The sequence below is a fragment of the Lepidochelys kempii genome, chromosome 11 (assembly GCF_965140285.1).
Source record: "Lepidochelys kempii isolate rLepKem1 chromosome 11, rLepKem1.hap1, whole genome shotgun sequence".
Classification (NCBI taxonomy): Eukaryota; Metazoa; Chordata; order Testudines; family Cheloniidae; genus Lepidochelys; species Lepidochelys kempii.
In genome coordinates this window covers 79,285,490-79,305,754 of record NC_136390.1, presented here as the reverse complement: position 1 = coordinate 79,305,754, position 20,265 = coordinate 79,285,490, and the positions used below count along the sequence as shown (strand labels likewise).

General features: G+C 49.6%; 1 protein-coding gene across 1 annotated transcript in view; it reads left to right on the top strand.

The window, feature by feature from the left end:
* Positions 1-14,518, top strand: part of LOC140895273 (uncharacterized) — a 29,333-nt gene extending 14,815 nt beyond the window's left edge. Inside the window, exons 2-4 of the mRNA XM_078854716.1 lie at positions 3,833-4,423; positions 13,205-13,350; positions 13,670-14,518. Coding sequence (XP_078710842.1) covers positions 3,833-4,423; positions 13,205-13,350; positions 13,670-14,472 — 1,540 coding nt within the window. The 3' untranslated portion in view covers positions 14,473-14,518. The remainder of the gene's footprint in view (positions 1-3,832; positions 4,424-13,204; positions 13,351-13,669) is intronic.
* The last annotated feature ends 5,747 nt before the right edge of the window (positions 14,519-20,265 follow it).

The following is a 20,265-nucleotide window of genomic DNA, read 5'->3' as shown; positions in this document are numbered from 1 at the left end:
TCTTTCCAAGAGCTCGTCCTGCACCGCGGAAGGCCCATTTTTACTTGTGCTTTTGCAAAATAAAGACTACATTTGGCTGACATTACTCTTTATGGAGAGCAAGAAACAGCTTAGTTTACAGAACCCAGCTCAGCACATCTCATTTTGGAACTAACCAAGAACACTGCAGTGAGTGGATCTTGCCACAGCAGGCAATAAAATCAAAGGTGAAGGAATCGTGCAAGCAACTGGAGAGAGAGAGACTGATGTGCCATTAGATAAAAGGAAAGGATTAAACACTAGTAAGAATTCACAGACAAAAACTAAGCTGGAGTTAACTGCAATGTAATAACACAGTGGTATGAATTCTCAGCCTTATCAAAATAGCACTCACTAGAGAGGCAGAAAATTCAGACTTCAGATTGCAGTTAAAAGAAACAAACATTAGGAAGGTTGGGAACTCACAGCTAAGGCACCCAAAGGATGCCAACTTCCCAACATCCCTGTCTTTGCTCCCTTCAAACCTATTTTTTCTCAGATGAGTAATTTTTGGTTCAGGGCTGTCATAAACGTTCCTCTCTCCCCCATCTCTGGGAGTGGATGTTGTGACTTTGGAGAAGTCCCTGGACTTCACCAGTTTTATCATGCAATGGTAAAAATATGACCCACAGAGCTTTGGTTCCAGAACGGCTTCTCATAGTAGGTTCTTCTGAGACTTTGTCCTCAGATGAACCTCAGTGAGTGTTATGATTTTATGGCCCGAGTTACGTGTGCCCCTCCTCCCTTGTTGCCATGTGAGGCCCTGAATGGCTATTAAAATCCAAGGGACTTTTCACAGGAGCACAACACTTTGCTCTTCTCTAGCATCTCCCATGCAGGGATCTCAATGCACTCTGTAGCTATTCGTGACAATGTCTAAACGGAGCTAAGGTTGTAGCTAGGGTCCTTCAGCAAAAGAATTTCACTGGGGTTTGGAGTAGAAAGCAAATTCGGGAGAGGAGCCATTAATCCTAATATCAAGACCATCCAGTTACATGAGTCAAGAGATTTATTAAAGGTTATTGGAGGTTTATCAAATGGGGTACAAACCCTCAGTCTTTACGGCAAATGCCAACCACTCACTGGGTTTCAGAAGAAAGTTCCCATGCAGGCAGATTATCACATCATTGTCCACTACGGAGATTCTTGCACCTTCTGCTGGAGCATCTGCACCAGCCACCGTCAGAACCAAGATGCTGGGATAGATGGGGTACAGGTCTGAGCCAGTCTGGCAGGCCCTACGTTCCTATAAGGGTCCGCAAACAGCAAGGTTCTCAGTGGGATCCAGCAGCAGTTGACACTCCACATGTGCTATATCAGACTTTGAACCTGTCACCTGTTCAGGCATGAATATTGCTGGTACTGCACTTCAGAGCAGGGGCGTTTCCAATCCTTGTTTTTCTCCTGAGCTGCTGTATGTTTTATTCAGGAGCAATGGAAGGAAATATTTTTGAGATGGCCTCTCTTTCACTGAAAGTAGCAGCTGTTAGAAAGTTGCTTAGAGGCAAGGATGGTTATAAAGAGCCCTGGCAGAGAAGGATGAGTGAGCAAAGAGCAGGTGAAGTGGTCCATGGAGCAAAATCACAGCAGTTTGTCAGGTGGCTGCAGAACTAAAAGATCTGATCGCCCTGGTATTGTGTGATGTGTGTGTTATAAACATGGAGAGAGATTAGACAAAATTACCCATGCTGCTCACAGTCATCAGGTTGGTCAAAGCCGGAGACATGCCTGTCCTTATACTTGCCAACTATCTCAAATTGCTTGGGTTTGTAAACCCAGCCCTGGGTTGGCGCAGTCCTGATCAAAGTCCCAAGGAGCAGGCTGGGCTCTTTAAAACAAAAACTGTTCACCACCTAACACCTCCGTGGTCTCTGTGCTGAGCAGTGCAGGAGAGGCCTGAGGCAGATGCTGCTCTCCTCCTGCCTTTCTCAGCTGCACTGCCCCTGCTGAAGGGCAGAATATAGATAGGCAATGAGAAATATGAAGAGGCTGGAAAAACTCTTATAAAGAGAGATTGAAACGATTGGGTTTGTTACCTTAGAAATTAGAGGTGGAACTCTCTGCCACAGGAAGTCATCAAGGCAAAGTACTTAGCAAGATTCAGAAAGAGAGTGGACATTTATACAGATAACAGGACTATCCAGAGTTGTAATGAAAGTTAACAAACATTTGCGAAGGGAGAAGCCTTTTGTTTCAGGGCTTAAAACAATCTCTAAGTATTAGAGACCAGGATGAGACCTATGTGGGGGTTAGGTCACCCCACATCTGTGACTGTAGGGTCTTACACCTTCCTCTGAAGCATCCAGCACTAGCCACTGTCAGAGGCAGGACACTGGACAAAATGGACCTTGGGTCTGAACCAGTATGACATTTCCGATAATTGTGTAAGGGAAGGAACTACATACTTCTTGCAAAGCCTTGTGGGAAATCTGTCATGGGCATGAGACAACTGCTGGTTATAATATAGGGATAGATGAAGTTTGTGAGAATTCTAGAGATGGCTTGGTCTAACTTCCTCCTCACCTGTACTGGCACTTCTCAGGATCTTACTGTCCTCTGGATCCTCAAGATCTGGGACACAGAGTTCTTCCCCTTGTTCCATTTGGGAGGTCACATCGGCTTTAGGAATCAGAAATCCCACGCATGTTAATTAAAAGAGATGAGATCAGATATTGTAATACAGATGTTCTATGAGCATACAGCCAGCTGCTGTCTTTACTGGGGGTTGTTTTATCAGAAACGATGGGAAAGAGTTCATGGAAACTCTGAGAAAGTCTGACAGCTGTTGGGAGATGTGGTCCCGAGAAAGATTCAGGGCCCTCCACACACACTGGGGCCTGGATCCCAGTCACAGTGCAAACATTCAATCACTTGCTCATTGCTAAACCTGCAGAGATACCTGAATAGCTCAGAGCATGAAGCCAGAAATGAGGGGATTCTATCTGTGTATGCATGAACATGGACAAAGTAAATTTCCCTATTAGCAGCTCCGGGGATGGGGAGATCAGAGAACCCCATGGAGATCCTGAACCTCTCTGTGATTGGGTGTGGAGGTGACTATCCCTCTCGGGTGGGTTCTGGGGATGATAGGCCTTAATGCACCAGAAATCCTATAGAGCAGGAAAAACCCTGGCCTAACGCCAGACTGGGCACTTCATGGACCTCACAGCTTTTAATGAATATGGGAAAACAAGCCCTCATCCTGTGAGCTCAGCATCTCCTCATTCTCCTGTGACAGGGCCCTCGGTTGGATACACAGCCTCCTTTTCGAAGGTCACTGGCACCTAACCCAAGAATCTGCTGCTCAGTTCCCCTGCTGCAGTGACCATCACAACCACCCCAGACTGTCACATTTGTGCTGTGTGCGCGTTACGCCCTTTGGTGATGGTGAGTTCCGTAGCCCCGCTTCAGACCCAGCTTCCAGTATGCTCCTAGTTCTAGACCACCCCCCACCCCTCCCTCAGCCCCGCTGCTCTCCCCTAGACATTGGTGCAAATTACCGTCAGCACCAGAAGTAATGTTGACTCTGGAAACTGGGACCATAGCAAACGCTCTCTGTGCTGACAGAACCAGTCCCCGGGAGCTCCTTGCTCGCCCATCCCTTTGCTGCTCCCCCTGCCAGGCTCCACAGGGCCCACGTTTTAGATTTGGCAGGCCTGGACGATTCAGAGAGACTCTTCTGGGGATCTTTAGGTGTCATCCATCTTCCTGGGGCCGAAACAATTCCCCAAAGCTCCCTCGTGTCCCGGAGACTGAATGTCTGGGTCCCATTGGGGAATGCCTGCCCCCTCCCATCTCGCCTTGTCCTCAAAAGTCAGGCCAACTCTTCCCAGCGCCTGCTGCGTCCCATCGCCCCTTCCACCTCCCCGGTGTATTTACAGCTCCTCCAGGACAAATCCACCACCCGCTCCCCCCGGGTCTCCTATCCGAGCTGGCTCCATGACGGGGCGCCCCAGGGCCAAACCTGGCCGCCTCTCTGGCGAAAAGGGCAAGCGAGGCGCTTTCAGCAGGGTCTGAGGCCACTTCGCACCCTGACCCCGGGTCGCTGGGGGACTCTCCCTGGCCTCACGGCCCTGCAGCCCCAGCCCAAGTCAGCTGACGCCCTCCGCCGAGGGGAGGCTCTGAACCGGGCTGGGAAAGAGCCGCCAGGGTGGGACAGGGCCCCGGGGCCCAGCACGGCGGGAGGCGGAGGCAGGCCCTGGCGTTGCCTCTCTCGGCCCCTCTCCCCGCGACAGACGCTGCCGGGGCCCTGGGCCTCTGCCTCCTTCGGCCTCTGCCTGCCGCGCCCCAGGGGCTGCCCCGGGAGCCCCGCCGGGACCAGGCCGCCCCTTCCTGTCTCCCTCGCCACAACCCCCGCCCGGGAGCGGGATCCACGGGCCCCGACGGCCGGGGGCAGCGGGCCGAGGTAGGGGACGTGTCCGGTGGCGGCTGGGGCGGGGGTCGCCAGGGGCGAAGGGGCCTGGCTGGGGGCGGGAACCCGCTGCAGCTGGAAGCCAACCCCGCGGGGGACGGGACGGGGGTGAAACGTGGGGAGGGGCCGCCCCGGCAGCGGGGCCCCAGGCTCCAGCCAGCCCCGTCCCACAGGAAACACGGGCTTTCTGAACCAAACCCTTAAACTCTTCCAAAGTGTCCCTCCCGCCGGCACTGACCGCAGTGTTGACACCACCAAGCGTTCAAAAATTACGAGGACCCCCACCCCCCCCCAAAAAAAATCACGAGAGTGGCTTAAAAATCATGAGCTTTAAAAATAATGCCGGGTCCTGTTCTTCGCCTTCCGGCCTTGGTGCGTTCCGAGGTCATAATTTTATGCTTTTTCTGCAACCAGGAGAGCGAGAGGCTTCAGGGGGAGAAAGCTGTGATTCTGAGGTAATAATGACAGGTTTCAGAGTAGCAGTCGTGTTAGTCTGTCTTTGCAAAAAGAAAAGGAGGACTTGTGGCACCTTAGAGACTAACCAATTTATTTGAGCATGAGCTTTCGTGAGCTACAGCTCACTTCATCGGATGCATACTGTGGAAACTGCAGTAGACATTATATACACACAGAGACCATGAAACAATACCCCCTCCCACCCCACTGTCCTGCTGGATAGCCCGCAGGACAGTGGGGTGGGAGGGGGTATTGTTTCATGGTGTCTGTGTGTATATAATGTCTACTGCAGTTTCCACAGTATGCATAGCCCGCAGGACAGTGGGGTGGGAGGGGGTATTGTTTCATGGTCTCTGTGTGTATATAATGTCTACTGCAGTTTCCACAGTATGCATCCGATGAAGTGAGCTGTAGCTCACGAAAGCTCATGCTCAAATAAATTGGTTAGTCTCTAAGGTGCCACAAGTACTCCTTTTCTTTGAGGTAATAATCTGATTCCGGCAGAGCACTTGGGACTGTAAAAAGCACCAGCTATTGTAAAAAGAACAGGAGGACTTGTGGCACCTGAGAGACTAACCAATTTATTTGAGCATAAGCTTTCGTGAGCTACAGCTCACTTCATCGGATGCCTTCAGTAGAAAATACAGTGGGGAGGTTTTATACACACAGAGACCATGAAACAATGGGTGTTACCATACACACTGTAAGGAGAGTGATCAGGTAAGGTGAGCTATTACCAGCGGGAGAGCGGGGGGGGGATGACGACTTTTTGTAGTGATAATCAAGCTGGGCCATTTCCAGCAGTTGACAAGAACATGTGAGGAACGGGGGGGTGGGGGCGGTGAGGAGGAAGGGGGCCTCTCCTTCTGCTCGGGGCCTCTCCTTCTGCTCCTCTACCCCCACGAACATGATACAGTTCTGTGGTGACCTAGAATCCTATTTCCGACATCTCCGACTCAAGGAATATTTCCAACACACCTGAACAGCAGACTAACCCACAGAGACCTTCCTACCAACACTACAAAAAGAAGGATTCTGGGTGGACTCCTCCTGAAGGTCGAAACAACAGACTGGACTCCTACATAGAGTGCTTCCGCCAATGTGCAAGGGCTGAAATTGTGGAAAAGCAGCATCACTTGCCCCATAACCTTAGCCGTGCAGAACACAATGCCATCCAGAGACTCAGAAACAACTCTGACATCATAATCAAAAAGGCTGACAAAGGAGGTGCTGTTGTCATCATGAATAGGTTGGAATATGAACAAGAGGCTGCTCGGCAGCTCGCCAACACCACTTTCTACAAGTCATTACCCTCTGATCCCACTGAGGGTTACCAAAAGAAACTACAGCATTTGCTCAAGAAACTCCCTGAAAAAGCACAAGAACAAATCCGCACAGACACACCCCTGGAACTCCGAACAGGGGTATTCTATCTGCTACCCAAGATCTATAAACCTGGAAATCCTGGACACCCCATCGTCTCAGCCATTGGCACCCTGACAGCAGGACTGCCGGCTGTGTGGACTCTCTCCTCAGGCCCTACGCTACCAGCACTCCCAGCTATCTTCGAGACACTACTGACTTCCTGAGGAAACTACAATCCATCGGTGATCTTCCTGAAAACACCATCCTGGCCACTATGGATGTAGAAGCTCTTTACACCAACATTCCACACAAAGATGGACTACAAGCGATCAGGAACAGTATCTCCGATAATTTCATGGCAAACTTGGTGGCTGAACTTTGTGACTTTGTCCTCATCCATAACTATTTCACATTTGGGGACAATGTATACCTTCAAATCAGCGGCACTGCTATGGGTACCCGCATGGCCCAACAGTGTGCCAACATTTTTATGGCTGACTTAGAACAACACTTCCTCAGCTCTCGTCCCCTAACGCCCCTACTCTACTTGCGCTACATTGATGACATCTTTATCATCTGGACCCATGGAAAAGAAGCCCTTGAGGAATTCCACCGTGATTTCAACAATTTCCATCCCACTATCAACCTCAGCCTGGTCCAGTCCACACAAGAGATCCACTTCCTGGACACTACAGTGCTAATAAGCAATGGTCACATAAACACCACCCTATACCAGAAACCTACTGACCCCTATACTTACCTACATGCCTCCAGCTTTCATCCAGACCACACCACATGATCCATTGTCTACAGCCAAGCTCTACGATACAACCGCATTTGCTCCAACCCCTCAGACAGAGACAAACATCTACAAGATCTATATCAAGCATTCTTACAACTACAGTACCCACCTGCTGAAGTGAAGAAACAGATTGATAGAGCCAGAAGAGTACCCAGAAGTTACCTACTACCGGACAGGCCCAACAAAGAAAATAACAGAACACCACTAGCCATCACCTTCAGCCCCCAAATAAAACCTCTCCAACACATCATCAAGGATCTACAACCTATCCTGAAGGACGACCCATCACTCTCACAGATCTTGGGAGACAGGCCAGTCCTTGCTTACAGACAGCCCCCCAACCTGAAGCAAATACTCACCAGCAACCACACAACAAAAACACTAACCCAGAAACCTATCCTTGCAACAAAGCCCGTTGCCAACTGTGTCCACATATCTCTATTCAGGGGACACCATCACAGGGCCTAATCACATCAGCCGCACTATCAGAGGCTCGTTCACCTGCACATCTACCAATGTGATATGTGCCAGCAATGCCCCTCTGCCATGTACATTGGCCAAACTGGACAGTCTCTATGCAAAAGAATAAATGGACACAAATCAGACATCAAGAATTATAACATTCAAAAACCAGTCGGAGAACACTTCAATCTCTCTGGTCACTCAATTACAGACCTAAAAGTGGCAATTCTTCAACAAAAAAACTTCAAAAACAGACTCCCAATGAGAGACTGCTGAATTGGAATTAATTTGCAAACTGAACACCATTAAATTAGGCTTGAATAAAGACTGGGAGTGGATGTGTCATTACACAAAGTAAAACTATTTCCCCATGTTTTATTTCCCCCCCTACTGTTCCTCAGACGTTCTTGTCAACTGCTGGAAATGGCCCACCTGGATCATCACAACAGGTTTTTTTTTTCTTCTGCTGGTAATAGCTCACCTTACCTGATCACTCTCCTTACAGTGTGTATGGTAACACCCATTGTTTCATGGTCTCTGTGTGTATAAAATCTCCCCACTGTATTTTCCACTGAATGCATCCGATGAAGTGAGCTGTAGCTCATGAAAGCTTATGCTCAAATAAAATTGGTTAGTCTCTAAGGTGCCACAAGTCCTCCTGTTCTTTTTGTGGATACAGACTATCACGGCTGCTACTCGGAAACCATCTATTGTGAGACACGTGATTAAATCAGAAGCGTTGGCAATACTGGAATGTTCCCTGGTCTTTGTGGGCCAGTGGGTGTTTCGCAGCCTGGCCAGGGCTGAGCTGGTGAGTTCAGTGCTGAGCAGCCACTGAGTGGGGGATGCTGGATGTCTCAGGGGCCAGTGACTCCAAGGTGGTGGCCGTGTAGGCAGCAGACATTTTTGACCCCTCATTAGAGGACTCACTACAGGGACGTCATGCAGGGGAATAATGAGAGTGTACAGAGACAAAGAATTCAGCTAAATTCCGTGTCCCTGCCTCTCTGCAGTGTAAGCATGTAGGTTACAGTAACATTTGTAACGATGACAAGCCCTAAAGGATCAGGAAAACTTACTGAGCAGAAGCAGCCCCTAGCTCTTCAAAGACACCCCCGGTAAGGCTATGTCTACACTGCTGGGAGAGCTCTCCCAGCCACAAAATAAAACCACCCCGAACGAGGGCAGTAGCTTCGTTGACAGGAGCGCGGCTCCCACCAATGACGCACTGTCCACACAGGCGCTTTTCATCGTTAAAACGTTTGTCATTCGGGGTGTGTTTTTTCACACCCCTGAGCAACAGAAGTTTTAACGACGAAAGGGCCAGTGTAGACAAAGCCTAAGATAGCAGAGCCAAAAACGTCAATTTAGTCTACACTTCGAGCGGCACGGCTGCACCGATACAGCTGTGCTGCTGTAAGATCGCTTGTGTAGCCACATTGTGCTGAAGGGAGAGCGCGCTCCCGTCGACATAGCGAGCGGTGGTAGCTATGACGGCAGGAGAGCCTCTCTCGCCGACATAGTGCTGTGCACACAAGTGCTTATGGCGGCAAAACTTATGTGGCTCGGGGGGTGGCTTTTTTCACACTCCCAACGACGAAAGTTTTGCTGACGTAAAAGTGCTATGGTGTAGACAGGGCTTTAGTTAGAAGGGCCCAGAGGCGGGTGTGGGAGCTAGTGGACGTGTTCAGTAGCTGTTTTTAAAGCTGTACGGACAGATTCCACTGAGGGCAGACAGTCTTAGAGGTTTCCCACATTCACCATCTGCAAATGGCGGAGATTTGATTGCAGTAAGAGCACACCTAACGCAGAGAGACCCTGGTTATCAGTGGGCAGGAGGGCAGACAGTCTTAGAGGTTTCCCACATTCACCATCTGCAGATGGCGGAGATTTGATTGCAGTAAGAGCACACCTAACGCTGAGAGACCCTGGTTATCAGTGGGCAGGATCGAACTGGGGACCTCTGGAGCTTAGTGCATGAGCCTCTACCGCATGAGCTAAAAGCCAGCTGGCTGTTGGCTAAGACTGTAGAGCAGACTCATTAATTGCTCTCTATGGGGTCTCAGTGCCATTGGATGGGACAGGACACCACACTCAGAAGGTGTTGGGTTACACCCACTCTAGCTTTACCACTTCCAGCAGGCTAAAAAGTGCAACAGTGTGGGCTGCACATCCATAACGTTCCTGTCTTTTCCAGGGTTCAGGCAGAAGGCTTATTGCTGTAGTTTCAGCTGCTGTTTCTGCTTGCTCTGTGTTGACAGGGAACATTCCCAGACAAGGTGGCTTGAGAGAGGCTCAAGGGACTGCAAACAAAGGGTTGCTATTTCAGCACACTAGAGGGAGTGCAGGAAGTTGTTAACCAGCTCAGGAGCTGTTTGGAAGCTGGTGTGGAAGTTTTCATTAAGGGCAAACATTCCCCGGCATGTGTCTTTAGTTAGAAGCTCAAAGCTCCTTACCAATCTCTAGTGAGTTCTATCAGGGATTGAAAACTGGCAACCATTTGAGCACCGGTAGGTCCAGCGCAGCCCAGCGAGGAGAAGATGGAGCTACCAGGGGTAATGTAGACTGAATCTGTGGGTTGGCTCTCAATAGAATTTCCTGTAATTTTACAGATTGGTCTGCGGCATTTATATGTTAACATCTTTAATTCCAAGAACGAAAATAAGTAATTTCTCTTCCTTGAGTAGATGCAGCCGTGTCTTCCACTTAACTGTGTGCGCACCCAGAGCGCTGGAGCCAGAGAATTTTACCAAGCGGTATCTGTAGAGGGGCGGCCCATCCCCCAGCTACATGAGGGGCCTGACCCCCCACAGTTCCTTCTTAGTGCCCATGGCTGGAGTCAGAGGTCTGTGTGGTTTTCATCCTTGTAATCCTCTATTCAGTGACTTTTTTCGACTTGCGTGTAGTTCATTAGTACTCCTAGTATAGTGTGTGTGTGTTGGAGTTTAAGTGCTCCTGGGTGACGCTCTCCCCAGAGGTGAAACATTGTTTGGGGCAGGGGAAGGGCGGTCTCCACACCGATGCTGGCTGAGGCCCATGGCAAGGAGCAGTGTTTGGTTTGCAGCTCGTTCCCCAAATGGACTCATTGAACAGGCCACGCGGCCTGCTTCAGCACGAGGCCTTGTTGGCTCGGAAGTGGCCTTTGGGGTCGGAAAGAGCTGCTGCTTTATGTCCTGGGGCTGGCACCTCCCCAAAGAGTCCTTCCCCATTGAGTATGCCATGGAAAAGGTCCCATGAGACCAACTGAGGCCATGGGGACTCGTCTCCCTCCTCCAGAAGGAGTGTGGATTGGCACAGCGTGAGTGCCGTGTGCAGGATGGAGCAGGATTTGTCAACAGCTCCCCAGCACTGCGCAGGGAGGTCAGAGATCCCTTACCATTGACTCCGGTTCTGGCCCCAGGGTGTCCATTGACCCCGGTGCCGACGAGGGCAGTGCTGGCCCTGGCTGTTTCTGTATCAGGCAGCAGTGGACCCCCTCTGCCTTTCTGTCCTGACCTTCCACTTGGTCCAGGACTTTGCCAGACTTGCATCGTTTACAGCCCTGCTGACTGGGCATGCTGCTGAACCTATGAGTCTGTCAGCGCCACACCCCAGTGTTTCCTTTCCACATTCAGTGGAAATGGGGCTGGTACGGGGCTCCCTCCTCAGCACCGGGAACTTCTTCGGTATCCTGTGGCTGGCTTTGCCAATGTTACTGTGCCATCAGTCACCGCCCTCCTCTTCAGCACTGTTAGTTACTTCGGTACCGATGCTAACTTTGGGGTCAACACTGCTCCCGGCACCGCAAACAACGGAGCTGTACTCAGTGCCGGCGGTACCATTTCCATCATCGGCACCAGCCCCCTCTGTTTTCTTGGCTACAAACAAATCGGACGGTCTGGGATTTCTTGGTGTCTGAGTCAGGATCTTACTCCTATTCTCCAGGCAGCCAAATGTTTGATCTAGTTGTCAGTATAATACCTAGGCCGAGCCTGCATGAAAGTAGATGATCTTTGTTTGACAAAAGTCCCAAAAGTCTCCCTTATTTTGCGAGGTTTAAATATAAATATTTTTGGGTGTAGGCTCTATGCTATACTCTTCATTTTAAGGAAAGTAATGCATCTCTCATTGGTGATGTTAATCCGGCTAGGGTTCATTGTCACTGCTGTGCTGTACTGGTTTGTCTTTGGAGTGTTATTCAGTAAAAAGAAACAAATGGGGGGAAAAGAAATTTGGAACTGCTAATTGCATGTGTGTGTGTTTGTGTGTGTGAAACTGTGCTATGTTGAAAACTGGTACTGGAGTCTTAAGAAGCAGAAAAAGAAAGCAAATCCTGTTATCATTACCACTTTTTAGTATTTAGAGGGTTCCTATAGAAAACCCAGCTGTAGTCTGCAGGGAGGATGTGAGTTCATGGCCTGTCCAGATACATTAAGTCAGAGAGAGTTCTGTAGCACAGAATCGGTAAGTAAATTGCAACCGATACAAGCATAGACTTACCTCCTCTCTCTGTGGGTTGCACAAGCACAGTAGCCCATGTCACCACGTCTACACCGCTACTTTTAGCCGTGCCGGCGTGGGCTAGTTATGTCTCTCCGATCTGCAGTCACACATCTGATTGAAGTGGAGACATACCCAGTATTGCCAACTCTGGTGATTTGATCACAACTCTGGTGACTGGGGGGGGTCCTGTCTCATGAAAACGTGACAAAAGGTGCCAACTCATGACTTTTCCTTTATTCAAAATGCCCATCTCCCCTTACTATCGGTGCAGCTGGAGCCTGCAAGATGGCTGCCATCTTCTAATGTGAGGCTACCCTTCATAAAATTGACTTCCACCTCCCACTGTTTTCCATGGGATTGAAGCCAGGCCCACAGGTTGAAGGGGCTGGACAAGACACAGGAACTGTGAGGAGCAGTAGAGACACCATGACAGGGGGATGGGGAAAATGAGAGGGGAAGAAGGGCAGTTGAGGGAATGTGGGGGCAGGAGGGAGGCTGAGGGGGTGCAGAGAACAGTCCCCTTCCTGCAGCCAGGGGAAGGCAGCGTTGTCAACTCAAACTCTCACAAACTGATCAAGAGTCTAGGATCTTGGTCCCTGCAGGAGCTGTCACCCTGATTCAAAAAGTCACTGCAAACCCACAATCTTCTGGGCTGGGCATGTGGGCAGCGTTCTGTGCGAGCTCTGTAGGGCTGAGGGTTCAGATCTGACCTGTATGGCCCTGGAACAGCTCTCTCTATGGGCCTGGGGGAATGGGAGGCAGGGAATGGCGAGTTGGATTGTGCTGCTGGGACCCAGGTAGAGGAGGGAGCAGGGGGACTTGGGTAATACGAATTGGATGACAGTTCCTCTATGATAGGGCTGAGGAGATGGTAAATGGAGTCGCTTGCATGGGTTGTGTCCATTAAAGGTTGCCTTTTCACGTGGAATTCTGACACCCCCAGTGGCAGAGGAACAGAGGAGAGTTAAAAGTCGAAAGACAGATGGAAAAACAGGGTTTGATATAAATAACCGCTCATGATCTTTGGTTTCTGGAGGCTGGCAATACTGCGTGTGCGGAGAGCTGAGCCAGGTGGGGTTCAGGGGAATAGGCACTGGACATAGCAGGGGCTCAGCGGCTGGCTAATGCGGACCCCTATGGCTCTGAGCACTGAGAGCAAGTTCAGGAGTTCTACAGTTGTATAATATCTTGGGAGATTTTTGTGAGAGATTCCACAATCATGTAATTTACCCTGAGGTGTTTTCTCCCTCCCCCCTGCCCAGCACTGTGTCTAATTACGATGTGATCTCGCAGATGGAACGAGGGGAAGAGCCGTCGGTCCGGGAAAGGGAGAACCGAAGAAACACCTGTACAGGTAGGGCACATGGGAGACTGATGTCAGGAACCTGAGATGAGGGAGTAGAAAGCTAGGGTTTATTGGCAGGTGTCGTATCCTTGTGATCTTCCAGTAATCCTGGCTGCCACCTTCTGGTAATTCCCTCTCATGGCCACTTGTCCTCCACAGAGTTTGGATGGCACGAGGTCGTAGAATCCCCCCCCCTCGGAGGAATGGCTGGGGGGATTCTGCTCCAGATTCCTCAATCTCCCAAACAGTTATTTTGGTTTGCACCCTCCCTGCCCTGTTTGAGGCATCCTGGGAGCGACTCACTTCTGGCTCACTCTCTCTATCCCAGCAGGTCAGGGGACGGTGAGTGAGAATAAGAAGGAGAGTCCTCAGCAGGGAGATCCTGAGCAAGTGGAATTTCATGGGACGTTACTGGGAAGATCCAAAGAGAAGGGAAATTTCTGCTCTCTTGAGCAGGGCAAAGCTTCTGAGAGTCCAGGTAGGTCCAAAAGGGAGCAAAGAAACCCTCCGGCAAAGAGACTGGGGAAATCCATCCCACTTGGGGGAGGTGACCTCAACGACCTCACAATCCTGCAGAGACTCCACCCAGGAGAGGGAAAGAAGACGTGTCCAGACTGTGGGAAAAGCTTCCGTGGGCGCTTAGGTCTTACTAGACATCAGAGAATCCACTTGGGCAAGAAGCCCTACCAGTGCCTCAGCTGTGGGAAGAGCTTCATCCGGAGCTTGCAGCTCGTCACCCACCAGAGAACCCACACGGGAGAGAAGCCCTACCAATGCCCCCAGTGCGGGAAGGGCTTCAGCCAGAGCTCCAACCTGGCCACGCACCAAAGAGTGCACACGGGGGAGCGGCCCTACCGGTGCTCCCAGTGCGGGAAGGGCTTCAGCCAGAGCTCCGCCCTGCTTGCCCACCAGCGGATCCACATGGGAGAGAGGCCCTACAAGTGTCCTGAGTGTGGAAAGGGCTTTTATGCGCGCTCCCCACTTATTGCACACCGGAGAACCCACACTGGCGAGACGCCCTACACGTGTCCGGAGTGTGGGAAAGGGTTCCGCAAGAAAACCAGCCTGAATGTGCATCAGAGAGACCACCCGGCGGAGGAACAATGCCCTGACCAGGGCTGTCCCCAGTGAACGGCATCCATGGCCATTCCCACAACACATGGGGGTATTTGGCTTCTCAGCACCATCTGTCTGCACATCTGTTGGGTCAACTGACTGCGGGAGCCACCCCTAAGATGACTGGTGGTGATCCTCTAGCAAGTCCTAGGCAGAGGAGAAGAAGCCCGCATCATCTCTTATTTAACTGGTGCATCCCCAGCTGCAAAGCTGCCAAGCCCTCTGTCTCTTGTCAACATGGGAGGAGAGAGGAAAATCCCTCCAGGAGCTCCTTTTTCCTCAGGTGGGAGAAAGCTACGTGGCTCAGGCCCTAAACTAACTCAGAACACCTATCGCCACCCACCCCCAGACCTGGGCTGGGCTGAGCTCTCAAACTGATCCAGAACTGGAGCTTGATTTTGCCCAAACAACCTTAATCCTGGCCACTTGTGGAAATACATTGTGGTACAATTTTAATTTACACTGTCACATACCATTTTTCCCCGCAGGGCTCCTGCCTCATTCAGTGCCCAGAATGGATGTGTCGGGCAGCCTGAACTATGGGGGTCTCTATGTATGCTGCCGATTATAGAATCTACCCTCTATTCTTTCCCTGCCCCTTGCCTTCTCTCTCCAACTTGGGTGCCCAGGGTCATCTGGGGCCACCTACATCACTTTCCTAAAAGTGCCTTGAATTGCCAATGGAGCCAACCCCCATTTTCTGCCTTTCGCCCTGGCAAGCTCCTGGAAATTCTGCCCTGACTGGTCTGTGCGTCCCACACCATTCATGATGACATGCTAGCCCAGCTGCTGAGGAGAGCCCTGCAGAAAGCAATAGGGTGTTAGGGGACAGGAAATGGAGACCTGTGTCTCATCCTAATGCTGTCTGAGCAGAGTCTGCAGTCGGTTCATTCCGTTTTCAAGCTAGTTCTTTTAATTGTCACACCCTCATTCCAGTGCCAGGGAGGAACAAATCTCAGGCAGAAGAATAAAACAAAAGCAGAAAAACTTCTGCCAACAAAACCCATGTAACAGATTGATTGGGAGCAGTTTTAAGCTTAATCAAAAAGAGCCACTCTTAAATTGAAATAAGCGTATCTATACAGGGATGTGCAAAGTTTTAACTGAAAGAGCTTAAGTTCCCACCTTAGGTTAAAGGGGTACAAGCCCTCAGTGCAGCCTTGCCAACCCCAAGCGTGCAAAAATCATGAGTCCAGCCCCCAAAACATGAAATTTGGCTTAAAAATCCAGTGATGTTTTAAAAATAATACATTTGAAGTTTTTTATTTCTTCTGGTTTCTGAGTCTTTAGCGTGCACGTGCTTCACGTTTTCAGACTTTTCCCTGCAACCACGAGGGCTAGAATCTCCCTTAAAAAAAAGGAAAGAAAAGAAAGTTGAGCTTCTTATTCAGTCTCTTGATTCTAGCAGCTGGGGCTGGAAAACACCAAATATAATGAGAGCTGCATTACATTTTTAAGAGTTGGTAACACTATAGTTAAATCTTCTTCTTCAGATAGATGCAGCCGTGTATTCCACATAGGTGTGTGTGGACCCAGCAGACTGGAGCCTCAGAAATTTGCCTACCGGTACCTGTAGAGGGTCATGCTTGCACCTCATGGCCATAGCCCCTCCCCTGGCTACATGAAGGTGCAACCCCAACCCTCTCTCAGTTCTTATTTCTTAGTCAACTGTAACATCCCATGTTTAATTCATTCTTTTAAACACTGTCAACACTATCACCTAACCAGCTTTATTTGACCTTCTGTAATTTCTTAGTTGCTTTTGAAATTCTATTTTGGCTAATAAATGGATACATTTACCATACTTCCCCAGTCTGTATTTTAGCTGAGGAACAGATATAGAAAGAACCTGAGGGCTTGTGTGCTGCTGAAGAGCTATTCCAATGGGAGGGGTTCTTCTGACAGCGTAGGCACTCCGCCTCCTCACGTGGCAGTAGCTAGGTCAACAGGAGAATGCTCCCGTCGACCTAGCGCTGTCTACACCAGGGGCTAGGTCGGTTTAACTGCGTCTCTCATGGGTGTGGAATTTTCACACCCCTGAGTGGTGTAGTTATATTGACCTAATTTTGCAGTGTAGTCTAGTAGATAATAGGTTAATTAAATTAATTGTCCAATATGGTTTAGAATGTGTATTTCTTACATCACGCATCTTAATGAGGGATGAAGTTCAAAGTCTAATCGTCAATGCTAATATGAAGTGCAGGCAAACATACTTGTCTTAAACCCAAATTAGTTATATATACAAAGCAAGATTAGTGCAAAACTAAGGCTGCTTGTTTCAGATGAATGCAGAGAAGAAAGATGGCTCAGGGGTTAGGGTCCTAATCTAGCCCTTGAGAGAGACTGGTTCAAGTTCTTGCTCCACCATAAATTTTCTGCATGAACTTGAGAAAGTCACTTGGGCCCAGTTCCACAAAGGTGTTAGGAGCCTAAATCCCTTTATGGATCTGGGATTCTGGGCCCATCCGTACAATGGGGATCACAGCACTTTCCAACATCACCGGGGAGTTGTGAAGGGAAATACATTAAAGCTTGTGAGGCGCTTGGATATTGCACTAATGGGGACTATATAAGCACTTATGATAGAAGAACTGCAGAAGCTAAGATTTCTATAGCAGGGTTTGCTTAGCTATGTAAATCTGTATTTTATGATATAGTGATGTACAAGCACCAGAAGGGTTAAGGGAGCCTGAGAGTGTCAGGAACCTCAACCTCACTGATTGCACCTGGGGAGGGTGTGGTCCGGGGAGGGGGGTGGACTTAAAAGAGGAGAGAGAAGGCATTTGGGAGAGGAGAGTATGTAGTGTACTCCCTCTGTCCGGGAAGTGGGATGATAGACGGCTAGAGAACCATAGAAATGTAGGGCTGGAAAGGACCTCAAGTGGTCATCAAGTCCAGATTGATCTGCTAAGGACCAAGTAAACCTAGACCAGCCCTGGCAGATGTTTGTCCAACCTGTTTTTAAAAAGCTCTAATGATGGAGATTCCACAGCCTCCATAGGACGCCCATTCCAGAGCTGACCTAGCCTTCTAGTTAGAAAGTATCTCCTAATATCTAACCTAAATCTCCCTTGCTAGAGATTGAGCCCATTACTTCTTGTCCTACCTTCAGCAGACATGGAGAAAAACAGACAGGCTGCCCCTGAGGTGAGCCAGCAGAAGGATCAGGAGCTGCTGCGGGACCCTGGACCCCTGGGAAGGCAGAGAACTGTCGGACCCTGACTGTGGCATGGAGTGAGGATGCTGATGATGAATGAGGCTTGCCTGCGCAGGAATGGGATGGCCAGACGAGCCTGACTGGGGCTGAGGATTTAGTTATGATTCTCTGGGACGTGTTAAAGGACTCTGTGGTCCCAGACGGGGTCAGACTCTTGAACATGGCATGGTCGGAGAGTCAGGCCACCCCTGCGGCCAGCACAGGCTGAAGAACACAAGAGGGAAAAGGAAGCACAACTGCTGCAATGCCACATCGAGCTCTGTGTGTGTGTGTGTGTGTGTGTGTGTTGGGACAGCAGTTTTGCGGCAGGTCTATATTTACAACTGTTAAAATCAGACTGCATCTTGAACAAGACAAATGGTATGGAAAATGTCCGAAGGAACCTAAAAGAATGGTAATGCAAAAGCTACCTTAGCGGTGTAACTTTCATGTAGCCCTGCTGATATTTTGCAATGCCTATGACAGTTGCATTACATTTTTGTTCACATTTAACTTACTGAGATGATGTTGAATCAGTGCTGGAAATGTAAAAATGTTAGTGACAATGGCAATGAAAATCTGGTATGTGCAACCTTTTCGCCTGCAATGCGTTTTATATAAAAGTTTATATGTGGTAGGAGGAACCTCACCCCCCCCCCCCATGACAACAGGTGTTCTTGTTTTGCTCAGTTTAGGAATATAGGAAGCGCCATGCCAGCTCAGACCAGCACTCCGCCTAGCTCTGACAGCAAAATATCTGAGGCCCCCTCTACACACAGGTTTTGTACCAGTATAACTATTTTGGTTAGGGTTGTTTTTCCCACTAATTGTACTGGTCCAATCCTAGCATGGAAGGTGCCTTATACTGGTATAGCTTCCTTCCCTTCCGATACAGGAATACGCTACACGATTGGCATCACCTTTGTGTTGGTATGTGGGTGTCCACACCAGGGGACTGCTGCCACTTTAACTATACCAGTATAGTTTCACTTCCAAATATCAAAATATTGCTACGTGGAATGAAATCTCCTGGTATTTGTGTAACACTACTTTTTGTTTTCTAGTTTTGATAATTCTGAACTTTAGAGCTTGATTAAAAAAGTAAAACTCCATTCATGCAAGACTATTCTGCTGACTAAAGGCATTAGAACGTGATTATGTTATGTAGAGATGCAGAAGATGGCTATAGTAAGAGACAGAAACTAGATCCTCTTCCCATTTGTCTTCTGCCCCGAATATGTGAATCCATATAACTCACAACCGGCTCAGCTGTTAGGCGGTTACACTGAAATAATTGGAACTCTGAAAGGTACTACAAACGCCAGAGCCCAGCCCTGTTCTGTGCGATAGGGAATTTAATATAAACAAGTTGCAAAGGATTCGATAGATAAAGATGATTCTCTTTTTCGGGGGAAGGAAATGGACCTTGTAAGATCTCCTTGTTGCTAGATTATTTTGTGCCGTTCTGCAGCAGAGCCATGAGAGGGAGCATGAGACCTAAGACACTGGCACCTCCCGGGCTTCCTTCCCGTCCGGACACCATGTCAACCCGGAGCCTGCCCCCGCCAGACAAGTCCCCCAGGCCAGCCTGCAACGCCGTGGTCTTCTGAAAGCCTGAGAAGCACCCAGGGTTTGAGTCTCCATTGCTGTGTCCTTCACGCCCACACAAAGTGAGGACAGGCCTCTGCCAGTGCTGATTTGGTAGCGTTTGCACTCCTCTTGCATTGGTGTAAATATCTAAGCAGGGCATCGGAGAATGAGGCCCAGACGTAGAAATGCAGGTTAAAGCAGTGTTAGGCCTTGTCTACCCAGAGACTTGCTCGGGTTTAAACAACCATAGGTTTGTTTTTAAATGCATTATATAAGGGCTTTTGTCTATTTAAACTAACCCAACGCCGACCAGATTTCAAATGATTTAGGAGGGTCCCAGTGTTGTCAACTTTGCCTAGTTTATTGCAAGTCTATTAATATTTGTTTTCTTAAAGTGTTCACAGTGCCAGCTGCTGGCGCACACCCAGGCCATAGGCGTGTTCCCTGGCTAGCCTGGGAGCAGCAACATGGTCTTGTGCTACCCTCTGCACAGCCCCAGAGTAAGGCCTTGCTGGGGAGGGTTGTGACTAGTAAGCTCTGGCTAATAGCTCTGGGAAACAGCTTTAAGGAAGAGCAGCCTCTGGGGCCCAGGATTTAAGAGGTTGAAAGCTGATGTAAAGCCACTTTTGCCCCAACCCGCCACCAGGCTGCACCTCCCGAGACATGCAGCTCAGAATACCCAGTGCCAAGGTCTTTAGCTCCTAACCCTTCAATGTCAGAAAATTAAAAACACTCAGTCACTGCCTTATCTTCACTTCTGCCCCCCGTGACAAGGTAGGGCCAGGTCCTGTGCCCCGACTGGAGGGATAGGGAGAGCTCTATGGCCTGCCTGTACGCAATGGCAGGCCCAGGTGGAGGGGCAGGATGGATCTGAGCCCTGGCTCTACCCTTACCTTAGCTCTGGTTTTGTGTGCGCACCTTGAAGTGTTTGGGCACAGCTGTCTGTTCATCACGCACAGGCAGAGCCATCCCTGGGTATGGCGAATCGGAGTGACCGCCCTGGGCCCCGTGCTTTGGGGGGC